The sequence below is a fragment of the Acanthaster planci genome, linkage group LG04, assembly GCF_054643075.1.
Source record: "Acanthaster planci isolate LZ-2023a linkage group LG04, COTS_SCS, whole genome shotgun sequence".
Classification (NCBI taxonomy): Eukaryota; Metazoa; Echinodermata; class Asteroidea; order Valvatida; family Acanthasteridae; genus Acanthaster; species Acanthaster planci.
This window is the reverse complement of record NC_141780.1, coordinates 75,488-95,213: the sequence shown is the minus strand read 5'-3', so window position 1 is coordinate 95,213 and position 19,726 is coordinate 75,488. Positions and strand designations below refer to the sequence as shown.

The 19,726-nt window shown below is 37.4% G+C and overlaps 1 protein-coding gene across 10 annotated transcripts in view; it reads right to left on the bottom strand.

Annotated features, from left to right (window-relative positions):
• Window positions 1-19,726, bottom strand: part of LOC110989750 (orphan steroid hormone receptor 2-like) — a 23,105-nt gene extending 3,379 nt beyond the window's left edge. Inside the window, exons 1-14 of one of the 10 annotated variants that reach the window (XM_022254337.2) lie at window positions 19,599-19,726; window positions 11,269-11,438; window positions 10,688-10,732; window positions 10,195-10,239; window positions 9,804-9,848; window positions 9,169-9,315; window positions 8,427-8,586; window positions 7,801-7,980; window positions 6,884-7,018; window positions 4,345-4,547; window positions 3,815-3,963; window positions 3,250-3,480; window positions 2,694-2,872; window positions 191-328 (exon numbers count right to left, since the gene is read on the bottom strand). In XM_022254337.2, coding sequence (XP_022110029.1) covers window positions 191-328; window positions 2,694-2,872; window positions 3,250-3,480; window positions 3,815-3,963; window positions 4,345-4,547; window positions 6,884-7,018; window positions 7,801-7,980; window positions 8,427-8,586; window positions 9,169-9,315; window positions 9,804-9,848; window positions 10,195-10,239; window positions 10,688-10,732; window positions 11,269-11,361 — 1,750 coding nt within the window. In that variant the 5' untranslated portion in view covers window positions 11,362-11,438; window positions 19,599-19,726. Of the gene's footprint in view, window positions 1-190; window positions 329-2,693; window positions 2,873-3,249; window positions 3,481-3,814; window positions 3,964-4,344; window positions 4,548-6,883; window positions 7,019-7,800; window positions 7,981-8,426; window positions 8,587-9,168; window positions 9,316-9,803; window positions 9,849-10,194; window positions 10,240-10,687; window positions 10,733-11,268; window positions 11,439-18,926; window positions 19,150-19,598 lie in introns of those variants that run through there. The other 9 variants (XM_022254341.2, XM_022254340.2, XM_087135185.1 and 6 more) reach the window with 9 other exon arrangements.

Below are 19,726 nucleotides of genomic sequence, written 5' to 3'. Positions count from 1 at the left end.
ATGAGGGTTGCTACTTACATTTTCACCAGTTGTTGAAAGCTACATGTGTGGTCTAACTCAAGCACCATATTCTTCCAAAACAAAAATAGAACTAGGACCTAGAGAGGCTGCGTTTCCTGGATATCTATGTTCATCTGTAGGGTACCTTTCAGTATCTCAGTGGCTACCTTGTACTGTGTACTTTATTTACCTGGACTGAAGAGGACAGCAGCCTTGAGGTAGGCGAACTCGGATGCATCAACTTGTAACTTAGTGGTCACGGAAACAAACTCCTGAAGCTTCCAAATGTGCTCCATGACTGCTTTGACCCTGTCAGCTGATAGCTTGTCTGGAATGAATTGTAGAAGGGGTTAAAGATCTGAGGCACGGCTCCCGTGAGTGACCCTTATTACATCCTTGAAAAGCCCTCAGTTTGTGTGTGTGTGTGGAACCAAGTCACACCAGCCAAGGAATGCACACCCCAATTAGCATTATATGCCTAGTGTGGCTATTCCATTTCAGTCTAATGGACTTTTAACATTCTTTTATTGTGGATTTTTGTGGATGATATCTTTCACTATTCTTTATTTTGCAAAAGATAAACCTACCCCAACTGCCTCAGAACTTTCTGATTTTGAGAAGGGAATGTGTGTTCAAGGGCAACTTCATGCAATACATCAGCTATGCAAATATATGGTCCTGAACATCTTTTGCTCTGGGTCCACACAAATAACAGTATGCTCACACAATGAAGGGTGAGGATTGAGACGTAACAATTGAACAATCTTGGAAATGTAATCTAATGCATTTCATACATAATAAAAATACATCTTTAATACAATGGCTGATAAATTCTACATTAAGCCCCTAGTACAGCATTCTAAATGTTCCTAGCTGTCAACAAAGTGCTCACAATACTTTTGTTTCCAAATGTTAATAGTAAATCAAGCTGAGATAATGAAGTGCGACCATTTGAGGGGGGTGGGGTGTTTGTTAGAAGGTTCCCTGGAAATATGACGCAAATGGCATTGACCTACATGTACACTGCATTCTTTTTTCATTTTTATCAGCAGTGTTTATAAACTGAAACAATCATTTCTTGATTTTTACTTCATGTAATCAAGGACCTACTTTTAGGAAATTACATCAGGAAAGTAGTAACTTATGCACACTTAATTGAAAAATGGCACCATTCTTAAGCTTTTGAAAGAACCTGCAATGATACAAATTGAGACACTTGGATCACACTAAGAAGCCAAGGAAGGGGAACTTTCAGCTGCATGTGAGTGACATGACTGTGAAGAACTAGAATCGTTATAAGCAAACATGGAAAGTACAAAAGCCTGCAAAGATCAAGAAACTCAGCTGATCTTAGGAAAACATAAATTCCTGTGAAAAGCAAGTTTATCATTGAAGTTCTCAAAAGAGTAAGTAATCCAAAAATGTACGCATGCTGCATATTATTGAAAGTCACCTAGAAAAGCCGTCTATTGATACCCACAAGTGAGCAAGGAGCTGCACATCAGTTTAATTGCCTTCAGTGAAATTACCTAGTATGAAGAGGCTTGAACAGCATCAAGAAAAAAATGACTTGTCTTAATACAAATGACCCAAAATGTTATGTACATAGATATTCCATTCTGCTTACTCAACTAATTACACCATGCATAAGAGTAAGATTAGCTTCTGCAGTAATGAGGTGAACATGCTTATTTCCCTTTGAACTTTGAAACATTGTATCAAGGAGCATACCAAATTTTGTGCAGTGCCAATAACCATCCATGAAAATTGAAGCGAACAGATAACTGTCAAATCAATGTCACACATGGCAGAAATTGCTGTTATGCTTCATGAGTTGTAACTAACATTACTGTATTCTTTTGACATGCACCAATTCTGTCATGATTTCAGGAGCCGTCTGAAAACCTCAAACCTCCTTCATAAGGGTTACAATGAGGAGTTATCACGTTTCTTCTTTGAAGATACTTGTGTGGCTATTAAATCACACAAATCAATAGCAATTGTCAAAGCTTTAGATGAATCCCCAATGAAACACGCAAAACATCATACTACACCACTTATTCAGCAAGGCCTTATTTCCAGTTCTATTAAGAGAATCAAGGATAATACTGCAGTTAGAAGGTAAGATGAAGTTTAGCCACACATCTTTTCATGGCATGTTATGTTGCTTTTGACAACGCATGCGCTGAGCACTGCTATTTTTGACGAGCATAGGACATTAATATTTGAAAGAATGCAGGAAAGAAACAAACTGTATGTTCTATTTGGTTGACTCCGAGTCGCAGTATCGCATCAAAGGCACACACAAAAACTAGTGTATTTCGGACAGACAAGAGAAATTTCCATCAGTGTTTACTCAGCAAGGTAACATATGTGTCTACCTCTTGGAGGAAAACTAAATCAAGTGCAGCTTGAAAAAGATTTGAGGTTTTTCAGAGTGCTCACATTTGCCGGATGCACAAAAACATTAGTACTGCACTAATGACTGGTCAGAAATCCCAGCTAGAATCTATGATGATAGTGAGGCATGCATATATATATATATATATATATGTATTTATATTCATGGATTGGCAGGGAGAAGGGATGGGAAGGCATGCACATCAGTCTGGATTTGGTCTGTGATGAGAAAATGGAAAACAAATTTGTTGTCCCCAACTGAATGTGGGAACAAATCCTCCTGCAGAAGCTACCTTGCTCAAGGGGCACGGCACACAAATTGGCAGCGGTACCTTGCTGCAGGCTGGTTTGAAGGTGGTTGACAATTGCAGTAAGGATAGTGGAGAGAGCCATTGTCTGGGAACATTGGGCCAAACCCAGAGTAAAAAGCTCACTCCAACACTTCTGGACCATGGTTACATTGGACTCAGGGCTGCGGGGGAAAAAAGAGGAATGAAGAGGAAAGGATGAGTTCATATAATCAAACTGGATCTGCGATATCTTAAGTACGATAAGTACATTGTTGGGAAAGTAAATCCCCAGTACAATGAAATATTGCAAGTAAATCCTTGTTTAATTTCAGGTCTATTGTCAATCTTGTAGAAAAATCAGGTAGGTTAAATATCAATTAAAAGAAAATGCATCCATGCATCTAATTGTCAGTGTTTATCACTAACAAGCACTGGCAAACAGAAGTGAGGAACAATAGGACTGTCACCATTGTCTTAATACTTATAAGCACAGATCAAGTTAATGTACATGTACAGTACACCTTTGGACCTTGGTGAGTCTTATGATAGATCATCTTACCCCAGTAATTGAAAGGCTTGGATGTTTCTTGCCCAGTGCATAGAGAGGAACAGGAGTCGTGATGCTGATTCACAGATGTAATGAACATTAAGGAACTGTGGCATAGGAGAAGGGGTGGTCAGCTTGAACTGCATGTGACTCTCATTCAACATGTTGCCTTCAAGCTTGATGAATTGTTGCTCATGGGAACCACTTTGATTGTTGCCGCCATTAGTTTGTTCCGACAGACTGCTAATGAGAACATGTTAATGGCAGGATACACATTAAGTACAGTATGTTTATAAATCAGCATGATTTGAAGTACAAATCTTAATGCTGACAGTGGCTATTAACCCCAACTCTCTGGGAAAGTGTGCTGGGAAGCTTCCTTACTCCTTCAAATGTGACAACGTAAAAAATGTTACTTGTTGACACTATGTTTCTTTCAATGAGACATGTGACAATCCTCTAGAAATTGATCAGGTGTGTTAAGCAATTAAAAGAATTGTCAAAAACAGCCTGCAGACATGTTGTAATTTTAGGGCTACAGACAGGACATTGCTAAGTTTCTCAACCACTGGCTGACCTGATTTCAAGTGCTGAGTTTCCATCACCTCCTTCTCCTCCTGGAGCAAGTGCTTTGGCAAGAGTGTCAAAGGCTTTTGAGATCTGGTTGGGTGTCTGGTTGAGTTGGCTCAGACCCTGCTGAGCTGATGTCTCTCCATTTGATACCATCTAGTGAGACAATGAGACCTGTATCTCTGACTAGGAATCTCTGGGTAGAGTATGCATTGACACATATTTCTTACAGCTGTAACTACCTTCCCACAACTGTAACATGGAACTATTGCTACTGAAGTAAGTAGCTGGACTGGAATTTACATCCAATCTGGTGTTTACAGGTTCAATCCTTGCATAAAATGTAAACAGTGTGGGGAAAATGCAGTTTTATTATAATGTACAGCAACTGTAACATCACAAGAAGGGCTTGTTTTCTTACTTACCTATAATAACACCTTTTAGTTGCAGATTCAGGGAACTTCTTAAGCCTGAATAACCAATTACACAAATGTATAAAGCAGAAGGAATGAAAAGTATATAACCGTAATGACGTACCATCTGTCCATCCCCTGCCTGTCCAGCCTCACCAGCTTTGTTCATGTTTGCCAATGACGTGACTACACTAGCCAAGGTGCTAAGGTCTGTGGTGGTGTCAGTAGATGCCTGCGAGACTACAGTGGGGGTTTGTACATTCAGCAAGAGGCCTTCCTCAAAGAGCTTAGTCTTTTGCATGGGATAGGTTGGACTCCTATCTGTAGCTAGTCAGAGAGAAAAAAGGGTTCTTGTAATCTAGACGTAAAAAAACATGCAACAGGTATATTAGCTACATCAATGAGGATACAATAAGATGTGGAGGTACTCCGTCAATGTTGTTTGGAAAATGTTGGGGTTATGCATAACTCAGCTAAGAATCAGTTGCAATACAAATGCATTTTTTGAGTGGCAACGTGCTTATGCTGAGAAAGCTTTTTTCGATACTGTATCTATTTTTTGTGTTAACTAGGTAACAGGAATGAAGTCAGAATCGAAGAAAAAAATAGCTGAAATTCTGAGCGCGAAGCATATATGGTGTGGGGCCCGGGGCCCGCTGAAGAGCCCCGGGAAAATTTTGAAATGTACATGCTCTGTGGTACATTTTACAGCCTCCTGGTGTAACTGTTGATCATTTTTTTCTTGCAATTTAGGCTGTGTATATTTTTTGATTTTACTTTTTTTCATATTTGTCTGAAATTCTTGAAGAGGTTAAAATGAATGGAAAGAATGTATACATGTATACGGACAACATATAACAGCCATCAGAAAGTGAAACCTCCTAAAAGTGAAAAATAGCTGAGAAAATTCTCAAGAGTTTACTTAGAAAACAGGCTTTTTTAAGTAAAGTCTCATAGGTTTGTGCACAGAGGCATGAAGTGTTGTCCGTACGTGGAACTCTTTCCAAATGAATTAGTAACAGGTATACCAAAATTGTAACTATCAAAGTTTGTAGAGTGAGTTGGCCCTTTTCCCACCTGATCTGAGCATGTTTTTGAAATTTCAGTTCTTGGAAAAATGCACATCGTATGTGTACATTATGTACATTGCATGTCCAGACATTTGGTTTCTACAGGCATGGACCATGTTGTGTTGGCTGCCCATCACGTCTGCTGTCCATTTATGCCGATTTATAACTTGATGATCAGTCTTATCAAAGGCTGTATCCAAGTCGGAACCTCTTTGGACAATTGTGCACGTGTTGCACTAATATTACAATAAGTTTCTGACCAAAAATTGTTTGAAAGCCCACACAAAACAATGTAAAACCGCGTGAGAATGCCCGACACAAGAACCTTCCTCACCCCGCACCAGTTGTCACGAAGCCCTCTATCAGAGAAAGCGAAAATGAACTAACCTTACTTCAAGCTTCAAAGTTACAATGAAATGTATGCCACCACGAGTTATAGTGGAGATTGTTAGTCACTACTTCTGCTCACACACGAACGGCTGCAAGGAGTCCCACTGACACACATATGAATATTGATATTTTATTGGCAGCCAATCACAGCACAATGACTGGATGGTCTGGGGATGCTATTTACACACAAAGCTTGATGGCACCAAATATAATGCCCGTACACAGATCTGTAGACACTGTACACGTGCGGCATACATATGCATGTACGGTGTACGTGTATGTTGTACAGTAGATGCAGTCACGTGCATTCAAGTGCTCCACTCCTGTTCCGTGTTGGTTTGGCCTACTATCGCGTCAACAGAAAAAGAAAAACTGGAAAATCGGCACTTGGTAAAGGAAGAAAAACGAGTAAATCTGACCCATCAATAGCTAAAAAGCAGAAAATTTTCAACAAAAAAGCGGAAATCTGCTAAAAAGTGGAGATTTCACACCCCTGTAGACATGTATGGAATAAACCCAGTTTATACATACATGTCAAATCTAAGATACATTTGCTAAATGCTTTTCTAGGCAACAAAAAATGAATACATTTTATTTCAAGAAAAAGTACCTGTCCATCGGTCATTTGTCCTTAATTTTTACTCGCTCAACCTCAAAGAAGAAATTTGTCCCGGGCAATCAGAAAACCATGAATGCGAGGCCTGTCATGGACATTGTTTTTCCTCCTACCACTACTCTCTGGTTGTCTACCGCACATTAACAGCCTTACATTGTGAGTTAGAATAGGTCCTCAGGCCCCACAGAGAAATCATCATTTTATTTTGTACTCTTTTAGAGGGAGGGCCAGGAAAAAGAATACGCTTTGTACGTTTGTAAAAATGATGACAAAATGCATGACTCCTATCATGCATACTTTTCATCATTTCTGCCACCACAAATTTGACAATCAGGAAATGGGTACATTACTGAAGGACTGTGTTCAACAATGGTTAAGAGAGTATTTACTTTTTCTCATTTATGCTCTCAAAGTACACTTAATTGGACATACCGGTAAGATTAAGGCATGCACGACTGGAAAGACATTTAAATACGAAAATTTTACATGACCGAACACTTAAAGTTTTCGAACAGAAAGTACTGTCTTTTTCCAGAATGTGTTTATGGTTGTATCCAGTTCATGAACCACTATAGACACATACATACTTGTAATGAATGTGGGTGTAGCTGCCAGAGGGCTTCTGATATCCTTCCGTATGTAGATTTTCTCAGTGGATGCAGCACAATTTCCTGGTGACTTCTCTCCTCGAGCCTTAAGTGGTGTCCGTTCACACTGCACTACTGGGGGAAGGAAGAGTCCCAAGAAAGTGACCAATTTTCAAATGGGGTGAACTTGAGAATGGTACATAAATTATTTCTTAGGTATTACTAATGCTCCCCACAAAAAAGTCAAACTCTGCATTGATTTACCACACGACTATGCACTTGAAAGTGGAAAAGAAAGGTATGCATATATGCATATGCATGCAAGGTATACATTGTTCTGTATGTTCCATACATTGTCCATGCACATTATAATTGACAACTGCAGGAAAATAAAAAATTATTGGTCAGTCACAGAAGCAAGGACGTCTTGTTTCTCTGCAAAATATGTACAGTAACAGTTCCATGCTAAGCTCTGTCTCTAACTTCAAATCTAATCACATGCGAAACTTCCTTTACGTCCAATGGATGGTTAATTTGCAGCTTCAGATGGTGGGAAAGCACACAAATAAGAAGTGATTTGCAAAATCACGATGTATGCTGAAGAGAGTACAGTAGTTCAGAAAAAGTACAGTTCAGATAACTAGAATGTTAAATGAAGGGTTTGCATGGCTGTCATCTTGCAGACCAGTGCTTTTGTTCCACAGGGTATGCCCAAAGGAAGTTTCCCTCTGAACAAAATGACTGACCTGCAAGATGGCTATCATGTTAAGCCTTTGTAAGTCAATTGGATTACAGCCAGTCAGATTAAAGCCAGTTATCACTATTGGCTCTGACCACAAACTTTCTTTCATCCAGGCAGAGACTATGAAAGAAAAGGTCAAGTTTTGGGCCTTCTTGCCCAATTTCTCAGTACTCACATTCTGATTTCATTCCCACCAGTAGGCACTTCTGCAACCGACAGTACTGGCACCTGTTGCGATGATGCTTATTGATTGGACAGTCCTTGTTTCCACGGCAAGTGTAGCATAGCGTCTTGCGGATGCTGCGCTTGAAGAAGCCTTTACAGCCTTCACAGCTTATGGCCCCGTAATGGCGACCTGTGGAATCATACAACAAATAAAAAATGAAAGCATTGTTAAAATTTGGAATGCAGTATTATCTTAAGTTTGTTCTGGCATTGCCTTACTTGCGTTTTCATTTTGAGTCCTATGCACTATGGGTGAACAATACGTGCAACAACTGTTCAGTATGACTCCAAATTTTGTTTTCCCTAATACAGCACTGGCATATCACTGTAAGGTTACTCTTCAATAATAATTGTTACACAAAGGTTCCCTACTGCATAGGCAATGACTCAATTATATGTAAATGTATATATAAAGCCTTTTAGCTACTTTGGAGTCATTTTGGCTTTAAATGAAAGCGACTGAAAATCCTGGTCTATAAAACCTAATCAATTATCAAAGACAAATGTAACAGCAAAAAACCTGAGCCAGGTCAGTAAAATTTGCTTGTAACCTCTAATCATGCTGGCATGCCATACCTGATGCATTGTCGCCACACACCATGCATGGTTCAATAGGGCGTTGTGGTGTTTTACGGTCCACCCCCATTGTCTTGAGAGCCATTTCATCAATGGTAGCTTGTGGGTCTACCTTCACCAGCTGCTCCACTGTACGTTGATTGATTTGTACTTGCTGTACCTATAAAATGGAAAAGATTACAGTAGAAAAATCCTCCATGAACTTGTTGCTGTGGCATAAACTAAATTGCAATGGGGTGGTGAATGGCGAATATGAAAGTGGCAGTATTTCTTACATACAATAGAGTGGTAATGACTGTGCTTTGGTAAAATCAAATCACAACATAAAATCACAAAACTCAAAATGGTTTGCAACATTAACACCAAAGCCATAACATAGTAAAAAAAGGAAGTATCCTTGATTGAAATAAAATTGAAAACTTTATTACACAATGAAAGCTCCACACATATTTACTTCTTCGTGTAAAATGCAAACATGTACAACCAATAAATAGACTAGGAAATACTTAACCATTTCTCACAAGTTCAAGGTTAAGGCAAGGTCAGAGATCTGCAAAATGTACATGTGATGTTTTTATTCAGAGAGCCCTGTGTGTGTGGTGCAAAAGAAAGAATAACCCAAGCATGAATCTTAGCTTTAATTGAAGGCTCTCCATGGTAATCAAAGACTTGCGATGCCGACTTACTACTTTATTTTAACATGCTAATAGTACAGAAACAGATATCCAATTTGGTCATTTACCTTGTATGTGTCAATCTGTACTGGTTGGCCTGACAACTGGCTGACTGTTTGGCCTTGGGCCACCACATGACTGGGCATCTTAACAACCTGTTGAACTGTGCCAGGTGGCATCTGTTGTACAATATGCTGAACAAATTGTGGAGACACCTGATAAAGGAAAGAAGAAATGTACATGTACGTTCAATGTAACTTCTATGAATTAAATTCTACTCTAGCAACTTAAAGTCAATGTACATGCAAATCATTCAAGTGATACCAGGCTAAATCTAGTTCTATATTTACAGCTACAAATTGTTTTCTGGATGGAATACTTTTCAAAGCCTTTTTCTTTGATAACAATGATTCCGTTGACATTTATACTAAGATTCTTCTTGAATCTGACAAGATCATAACGCTGCAGCAAGCCAACAATTTTTTTTGCTATCCACCCATGTAACTTTTTTCACGGAGAGCCAAAAAACAACTGATGTTAATGATCCCTTTGAGCAATCACAAAAAAAAATCACATGACTCACGACTTGGTTTAAGTTCCAAACAATTTGCATGAACAATACACAGTGAGGAAGCTTTTTCAGGGTTGCTTAGCTTCACATAATGTCACATACACATGGTATAACAGAAGATGTGACATGTACCTGTTGAACTTCCTGTACTTCTTGTATTTGGTTTGCCTGAGAAACCTAACAACATTGAAAAAAAAATGGAAAAAAACCACAACTTTGGTGGGTTCATTGGAAGAAAACATTACAGCTAAATAACGTACACTGTACATACCCGTATGAAACATATTGTATATGTATAAAACATATGAATTATTATGCATGAATACTTTCAGCTCATGTCCCTGGAAACAACAGAATTTGTCAGTCATGATCCAGCGCAGGAAGTACCAATACTGCATTTGAACAAGATTTAGTTTTGAACAAGCTTTTTTATCCAGCAGTTACACTGCCATTCTGCATAGGTCTGTATTTCTTGGTAAGGAAATTTTGAGAGTACACGTACAAGTTTGTACAAGTACAGTACCTGTTCAATCACATGCTGCACTTCTTGGCTGCTGGTCTGTGGTACCTAAAGGAGGAAAAAATAATACTGAATATATCCTTTCCCTTTAAGTAACACCACAAATTTGCACAAAGCCTTGCTAATACAAAACTTGACCACCGCAAACAAAAATGCTTGCAGCTAATGAAATACATACCTCAAGTTTCACTTACTCATCCTCAGAATATGATTAAGTACCCAATGTTGATAAATATACATGTATCTCAGAAAAAAATCCCTTCATAGGGGTGACATACATGTACATGTATCTTTAATACATGAACAATGCAGAAACATCCCATGCTAATCATATCTGTGTCTCCTCTCCCTTTCCCACAATTGCCAGCTTTAGAATGCATTTTCCTTGTTTTGATGTTCAAGGAATGCCATGCATATACATGTATCAGGATAATCTATTCATGATGTCAGTAAAAAACCTCATTCAGATTTTTTGGGCCAATATCTTCTCACTCACCTGTTCCATGTACATGACATCTTGAAGCTGATTCTCATGTGGGATCTTTGGACAGGAAACACAGACAAGTTATTATGCTCAAACTGGGCCCACAATTACATGTATGAGTGCCTAGTCCACAAGAGTTCAGAGGAATTCATGGTAGGCATAAAAGTTGTGTATTCAATCCGTATGTCCAGGGATACACACATTTGGTCATAAATTTTCTTTTGTTGTTTCATAAAATAAAGTTATGTGATGGCTTTTGAATGTTGAACCCCTACACACATACAGAATGCATTTTTCTCTTTTTGTGCACTTAAAGAGTGTTCTCTAGAATGCAATGCTTTTCTCCTAAAATAGCGTGCTTCTATTTTATCAAATTCAAATGGAAATGTCGCCAAACAAAAACAAAAATACAACACATAAAAAATAGCTTTTAAGCACTGAGGACCAAGGAAATACATGTACATACAGTAGACTGTGATGTGACAAAATGAATAAAACTTAAAGCAAGCTTTGAAATATCACTGAAAGCTTACAGCAAATTCAACTCCAGGGACCAGTGACTACTGACAGAACATTCAACTAAGATGTCTCACCTCCTCAGCAACTGTTTCCTGTATCATCTGGTGTTCTACAACCTCCATGACTGGTTCCTCTTCTACCTCTTGAGTAACCTGGGCGCTCTCCATGTCAACTGAAAACTTGATGTCTTCACCTTACTAGATGGTGAGATGGCCAATGGTTGGGGTTCCAAAGACCACAAGTTCTGCCAAGTCAAAGACGCAGATTTTAAGGAGTCCATTTTCAAAGATATTCATCTTGCTCTTGGGTCTATACTGGAATACCCGTTGAAATCTTCTTCAAATTAGTATTTCCACAGTGTGACTATCATGTTCTTGTTGTTTTACATTCGATGTAAAGTCTAAAGCTAAGGTATCTCCTACGCTTGCACAGAAAAGAGGTTTCTCGGAGATACTAGCTGGATACATGTACAAATGTACATGTAAGTGGGCACTGACATTTCTACCTGAAATTTCTGGAACACTGAAAATGTTCACGCATATACGGTACAAAGTGCAGAATATTGACTAAAACTTGAAGGGATTAAAGCTGAAACCTCAGGAATTGGGCCTCAACGGGATATAGATTCCTGACTAATGATTTTGCTGCCTACTGAGTGGGAACAAATATCTATCCTATCCAACTGAAATTGGACCACAGGACTGTAGGTTAAAGGTCAAAATTTAAGTGCACATTTGACCCTTAACAGGAACTTCTCTCAGCAATATGTGCTTATGAGCCATGAAAGAGGTCAACTTATCTATTCAACCCTTACAATTTGACCAAACACTCCATCCATGCCTCCAAATGCCCCATATTTACATATGAATGAACATGATGGCTTTGTCTGATTTCTATAAGCTCTGGATGTCAGACCACTAGCCCTCATAAATATATTCCCATGAGTCTCAAAGTAACAAAGGTTGTAATCGTAATGGAAACAAAGGGGAAAATGTACAAAATGTCCGATAAAGCTCTTAACATCCTTCACAGCAGTTAATACATGTACATGTACAGCGTAACTGGAAATTTCCCAGTGTGGGCCTATTGCATGAGTACAATATTAGAAGCAAGCAAATGATATCAAAGTACAGGTAATGAGGACACAACACCTACATGTAAGTTATTCCTGAAATACTACAGCATCTGTACATTTATGATGCCATAGCATTAAAATATTTCATGTTTGCCATAAAATACATGTGTAACCATTACTTTCTGTTAAAATGTCTCTGTAATTATGAAGCACTGAACAGCCTGCTTTACAAATAGCAACTCTGCATTAAGGTACATGTAAATGAGAGAAGCACAATATTTTCCCCATTACGTTATCTACAGTGCATTGATTACAACAATGTGTTAAAACTATTTTGTTTTGAGGTTTTCTTTGAAAATCTCATTTACAAGTACATGTACATGTATCTCCACTGAAATTAAAGAATTTACTTAAAATAAAAAAAGCTCATCTGACCTGATTCCATAAAGGACTATCAAAATCCTGTCTTGGTGTATAAAAACTTCCCCTTAAAGGAAACAGTTTGAACTACAATTTTAAACACAATAACAGACATGACAGACACAAATAATGTACCCTAAACCTGAAATGGCATCACCCACTGAACTATGGCATTTGAAAGGTTCATGTAAAATGCACTTGAAAAGTGAAAGGTCATATTACATTCAATAAAGTACACAACAGACAGTAACCCAGGCTACACGCACATGTAACTTTAGGTTGATTGGAAGTATTATGATTTAAAAAAAAAATCAGATGTTTAACATTTTAATCAGATTTTTAAAATTTAAATTGATTTTGTTTTTAAATCAATCTTTCTATAAGTTGTCCAGAAGGTTTTGATCCTGAAGTTTAAGATATGATGTAATAACTAATGGACCAAGTGCTGACTGCTGGGGTAAAGTTTATTATACACTACTTAAAAAAGTTAAGGACCGCTTTTTTCTTCATTTGTAATTTTTTTAGCAAGCAATGAGTGGGCCTAGTTCTTTCATTTTTCGTTTGTCTACATGTAGATGGTGTTCTCATCGGAAGAATAATAAAAGATGCTTCAAAACATCAAATGCACATATTCAGCAGTAAAATTTCTCATATAAAAAAGTATACACAAAATAAAAAGTGTTCCTTAACTTTTTTGAGTAGTGTATATTGAAGTGTTTATTTCTAATTAAACACAAAAGTTTGCTAAGTCCAGCTACAAAATCAGTATCTACAGTGTACATGTATGCTTCTTCAATTGGGATAAAACTTCTGTACCTGCTAACAAATGACATGCCTCATGTAACATTTTTCGAGACTTTATTGAATAAGAACACATCCTTGGTGTTCCAATGTTCATGATATTTTTCAATGCTGCTTTATCTAAATACATGTAAATGGAATGGCTATTAAATTCCATAAATACATGTACATATACATGCAGTCATACAAAATGGAAGGTGGTGTACATGTACATGAGGCACACATGTACCGGGTAAATGTTGAATAAGTTTAAAGAGAAACATTATAAACAAAATGACCCAATTCTGGTTGATTGGAAATGTTTTAAAGGCATCAATATATTGCATTCATCCATTTCTTCCTTTCAAATACTCCAAAGAATTAAGGTTTCTTTAACGTTATTTTTTCATATGATTTTTTTAACAATTTAAATCATTTGATTTACATTAAACAACCAAGTATTACACATAAAACTATGTGTATGTGAAAGTATGATACCAGAGTGCAATTATGGAAATTTGTCTCATGTATCATGCGAACTGCATGAGGAAATTTACAATAAAATTTTAAGGGTGCATGCTTTTCTAAGAAAAAACCTTTCATTTCACTTTTAATTTTTAATTAAATTTTTAATTTCACTGCATATCACCACATACATGTACTGTATAAGTTTAATAAATTATCGTAAGTTCATGCATATTTCTCAATGCATCTGCATCTTGATCCAGTCAACTGATTGAACAACAATGAACTTTGGAGTCTTACTGTACTCTTAAAAGGTGGTTTTCCCAAAAAGTAATATTACTTGATGCCCTCATTCATTTAATTGCTGGGGAAAGATATCTTTAATGTTAATTTAACAAAGGAGAGCTCCAACAGTAGTCTACCCTGTATTTTTAACTTGCCAAATTTTACTTGGTTTTGATCTTTCAATGCAAAATATAACTTTTTGCCTCTTCCAAATGTCTAGTCAACATTTTGCCAAAAAGTAAAATACCAAGTAAACATTTTTAATGAGTTGTATCCCAACTTGTGGAAAGGACAAATGTTTTGCTCAAAATAATGTTTTGCTCAAAATAGAAAACAATGTAATGTTTACATGTACACTGTACCAAGGTTAGGGAACTCGTGCAATGTTTTAAAAAGTCATGGAGAGAGGCGAGTACATGTATATGAACTGGTACATTGTTTTACATTGAAATCATTTTTCTTAAAACCATGATATTCTATCATAACTGTAGAGTGAATAATACACAATTTGTATTTCACAGATACAACCATTCACATTACGTACTTGTAGAACCTTATGCACTTTTTTACTTCTGCTTAAATACATGTAAGACTACATTGTATTTTGACCCTGTCTGGATTTTCATCAAGTTTGGTCAGATGAAAAAAATGACCAAAAAGCTAAATCACAATAATATCTAATCTGATTTAGCAAAATAAAATCCTAAAATTCTTGCAAGTTTGCCAGTACTGCCAAACTGAAATGTACCCCAAATTTTACCACACTTTAAAAATGGAATCAAAAATATGAAATGCAGACCAATCCCTTCCCATAACCATAATTTGCTATGTGTTCCTACTGCAAATAAATATTGTAAATAATGGTAAAACATAACATAATAAATATGAGTAGAACAAAATCCTAAACAAAAAACATATACATTTCTAACAGACACCTAAAAATTGCAGTTGCATAAATATCATCTGCTTGAGACAGAGTTGGAAAGTGTTTGCACACGTCAGTAACACTGCGTCTGCGTCACACACAGCCTTACAGGCGATTCAGAGAGAAAAGCCTTTGAAAAGCTATCGCAGGGCGGGGTTCAAAAGTTCACAGAAAATGAGATCCCCGCCTTGCCATTGGCAGCTGCATGCCTTGCTCTGTATGGCACTGGTTGTCAGGTCATGCATATAATTGACCTCAGCACTACGCTACACATACGTGTAGCCGTGTAGCTTCCTTCCGTGTAGCAGATGCATATCATGTGAATATGTACAATTAACCATAAGGCTAAATACAGCACACACATACATGTACAAATGTACATGTACATACACTACATCATACATGAAGTACAGTACACATGTACATGTACAAAGGCAAGTGGACTTCCTAAGTCCTGCATCTTCTTTCACGCCATGTACTATACTGTATGTTTGTGTTTTCAGATTCTCATTAGCTGCTGTCTCATATGTTATAAATTAACTTGAGTTTTGGCTCTGCTAAGATACCTGTACAAGTACCCATACAATATGCATACACGTACATACATGTACACTGTACATGTACAATAGTAATGTATTTGTGATACCACAGCTCTAACACCCTTGGATAACACGGCATATAAGAGTATATCCTATTTTACAAGACATACATGTACATGTACATTGTACATGTAGAGGAATTTTTTATATTTTAGTTGATCTCTTTTGGGAGAAGCAACATCATGAAACAGTTTACAAATTCATGTGGCATCTTGAAATTTTTTACAAATTTGTTTTCAATAAGCAGTTTGGGCAAAAGAGGCACAAACACTATTGTGTGGCAATATTGCTGCACTGCATTATTCATCGCAATTCGCAAAACAATCAAAACAGAAATTATTACTGCAAAGTTTTGTGTATTTTGATTTTCTTTAGAACTTGAATAAGCAACAAGGAGAAAAAGAACACATGCATAAGACAAATTACAAATTAACTTTCTTAAGCTAAATTAATTACAGAATATTTGGGATGACATTGCTTATACATTCTAGTCCAAAACACAAAATGTATTGGCAAAGTGAGCCAGGGTAGTTCTACAAATTTATACATACACGTTAAGTGTGGAAACACTTACAGAATAAAATACACGTAAATGTATATTAGTTTGACCACTAATTAGTAAACAGTTTGTAAAATGCAACGAAGTTGACTGTATCTAAAAGCATTCACACATGCAATTACGCATACACCATGATCAGTCACATGTCGTACATGCACCCTCATACTTTATGTAAATGAACCAAGAAAATGATGCAGACTTCGGTATGTTTTGTCAAACACCCTGGTAAACAGTTATCATTAATTTGAAGTGACAAAATTTATATGCTCATATATGCAAGAAAACATGAGCTCCATACACATACTATGGACAGTAACTACGTACTATCAACTTGTGCCAATTTGGCATGTTCTGACGACCTACAGATGTAAATGCAATTTCACGTACATACATACATGTACATGTAATGTATGTATGATTCCCAAAACGTTTTCCTTGGTTTGTGTGCAATTAAATGTAGATTGGAATCCTGTTTGTCTGTTTCAGCTTTAATTTCTTCAAACATTTATACGTGGAAAACAACTGCCTTTGAATCATTTCATACTGCACGATACATGTACAGGTATGTTCAAGCCAAAATAGAAGGGCCCTCTACCGCTACATGTAGTATGTACACGTACTGTGTAGGTAAAAAATAAGCTGGATAGCTAGATGTTTTGTTGCCAAGTTGAAACTGCATATGGATTCAGAGGTATTTTACAATTTGATGCAAAATTTCAGTGGGAAAAATTGTATAAAATATGGATGCTTCTTGTTGCCTGTAGCATTAAGGGTGACACTGGACAGTACAGGAGTGTGCATGTACTGTACTTGAATACATACATGTACACGTTCATATGCAACATTGTAAAAACTTCTCGCCTCAATCTTGGAAGATTAGTGAATTATCCTCACTTCAAACGCTGAAGACTGAGACCAAGATCCAAGAGTAACGAAACAAAGATAAACACATTGCTCCATCCTGACCATGCATCATCCGACAATGGAGCAAGGAAGCATTTGCCAAGAATGGGCACAATTGAAAAAAAAACCAAAACAGCACTACTGTACTACTGACTGAAACCTGTTACCTTTGCTACATGAACAAGTACCTATACAATTGCAGCTTGCTCACTTTGGGAACATGCCGTCTTCGTGTGCACACATCAGCCCCATGAAATACATGTACATGTAGGAACCAGTAACTAGTTTATCATCTTCCCCCGCCTGCATCAATTTTTATCGGCTACATGAAAAAAAAAATTGATTTTTAAGTCTGAATTAGAAAATGAAGGCATTGCCACATACACATGGCTTCCCAGTTTGTACAATCCATCCAGATCAACCGAACATGAAATTCAGAGGACTTATCCAAGGTCATTTTAATAGTATCACTGGTTCACAACCTGTACACATGTAACTGTTTAGTTTGACATAATTGAATGTGTAATGGCATCATGAACTGTGTGCAAGGTTCAGTATAAATTATGCAGTACTGACATGAATGATGCACTGTACATACGTATTTAGAGCATGCCACAAAAATAATGTGTTAACGGTGTGTGCTCAACATCTACATTTGCTTAAATTGCTTTGATTATTAATGATAAAGATATTGAAATCAACACAAGACGCAGGTTTTTTTCACAGACACAAGTGCCTCTTTTCTGTTTTGTGGCATACATGTACATGTACTGTAATATGTTACACAACACAAGCTTAACAAGTGTGCTACACCTATGGCATGTACAGTAAATGTATACTTGCCCGAAAAGGCCGTTTTCTTTAGTCAGATGACAAAGTACATGAATAGGTTTTGAAGAGTGTATAAATGTGGAGTCATCCGGTCACATATCAATTTTTTCTACATACATGTAACTGGCATTGAACCTATACCATATTATTGCTCAGTTCTCCCCTTTGGTCTTGGAGTTGGTACATTTAAGTGCATGGAACAATCGGTAAGATCATTCATAAACTTGGCATAATTGTACTTGTAGTTTGATCAGTTGGTTAAATCAGCAATTTGCAAACTTTTTTCTCCACTCCAAAAAGTCACAATATCATCTTTTTAATGGTTTTCAACTTAATCCCAACATGTCTAAGTTAAATTGCAGAATATTTCACTTTCCTTTCCATCATCTATGGCTCTACAAAAATACAGTGCAAAAATGTCTGAAACTGCATGAGGTCGGAATTCCATCTCTTGTGACTATGACTTTGCTATTGCAATAGAGGCATAGCATGGAAACAGATGGTCTGTCCCTGAAAACATTCTTGGAAAAAAAACCAAAACGACAACAAATCTCCTCTCACTGAGTTCAACAGAAAAAGCATATCTGAAACAGTAATTTATTTTATGGGGTGTTTTGCACGATAAATCGTAGTACTACTACTAGCAGCCCTAGTAGTAGAAATAACTGAAAAATGAGATACATGTATAAAATTCAGTAGGCCTAGGCCTACGTGTAGGCCCTAAAATAAACTCAACAGACAAGAACAAGTCACACAAGTAGGCCTATGGTACAAACATTGATTTTTCTTTCCACAAGGGCATGAAGGGATTCTATTCTAAGCCTCAAAACGCGTTGTCTTAACGAGCGCGAAATATCAGATTCTGCTGTAACATGGGCCTGGAACCGCACCCTTTTTCCCGCGGACAGCAACAACCCTTCCATGTGTGGAGACCATACGCTAGCATGACTAGCCTGATTCGATATCTTGCCAGTTTTGGCATCAGAAACCAGCCCCGAATATCCAAGTTATGACCCAGCGGAAGCAGATAGACACAGGGCAAAACATGAGGGGGTGGCCGGCAGTAAATGCAGGGTCTCGGATGCTCCCATCTCTGCTAAACGAGGGGTCATTTTGGTGCACAAAGCGTGCCGCTTCGCGCACAAAGGTCAACATGTCAAAGTTAAAATGGAAAAGGACATGCAACAACAACAAATCGTCTGGACACGTTTTTGCACCATCAAAATCATCCATAGTTTTGTGGAATAATAAGATAATATTTTGGCAACAAGTTCAATGGTAGTTTCACGGTGAAGAAGTGATTCCGATTCGAAAAACTTTGGGAGACAAAATGACAGGTACGGGCGCAAAAAAGCAAGACTCTCAACTAGGCAGTATGCAAGCGAACAATCACTGCGAACACGCTTACATCGCAAGCACGCTGAAACGACGCCAAGACATATGCCTTACAGAACCCACCAGAATTCTCACCTTTACGGACACATTTCTGATTAGATCTTTCATTAAATGAAAGATTATTGAGTAAAGACATCATATTTATTCAAAACATCAAGAAAACTTACCTTTTGGAGGTGAAATTTTACAAAAACAACGGCAGAAATGGGAATTAAAAGGTCAGAGTTCGTGACCTTCTTTGAAGCCTGAAATTTTTGCAGCCGAACAAAATTGGGCTGCGCATCAAAATTTGCAT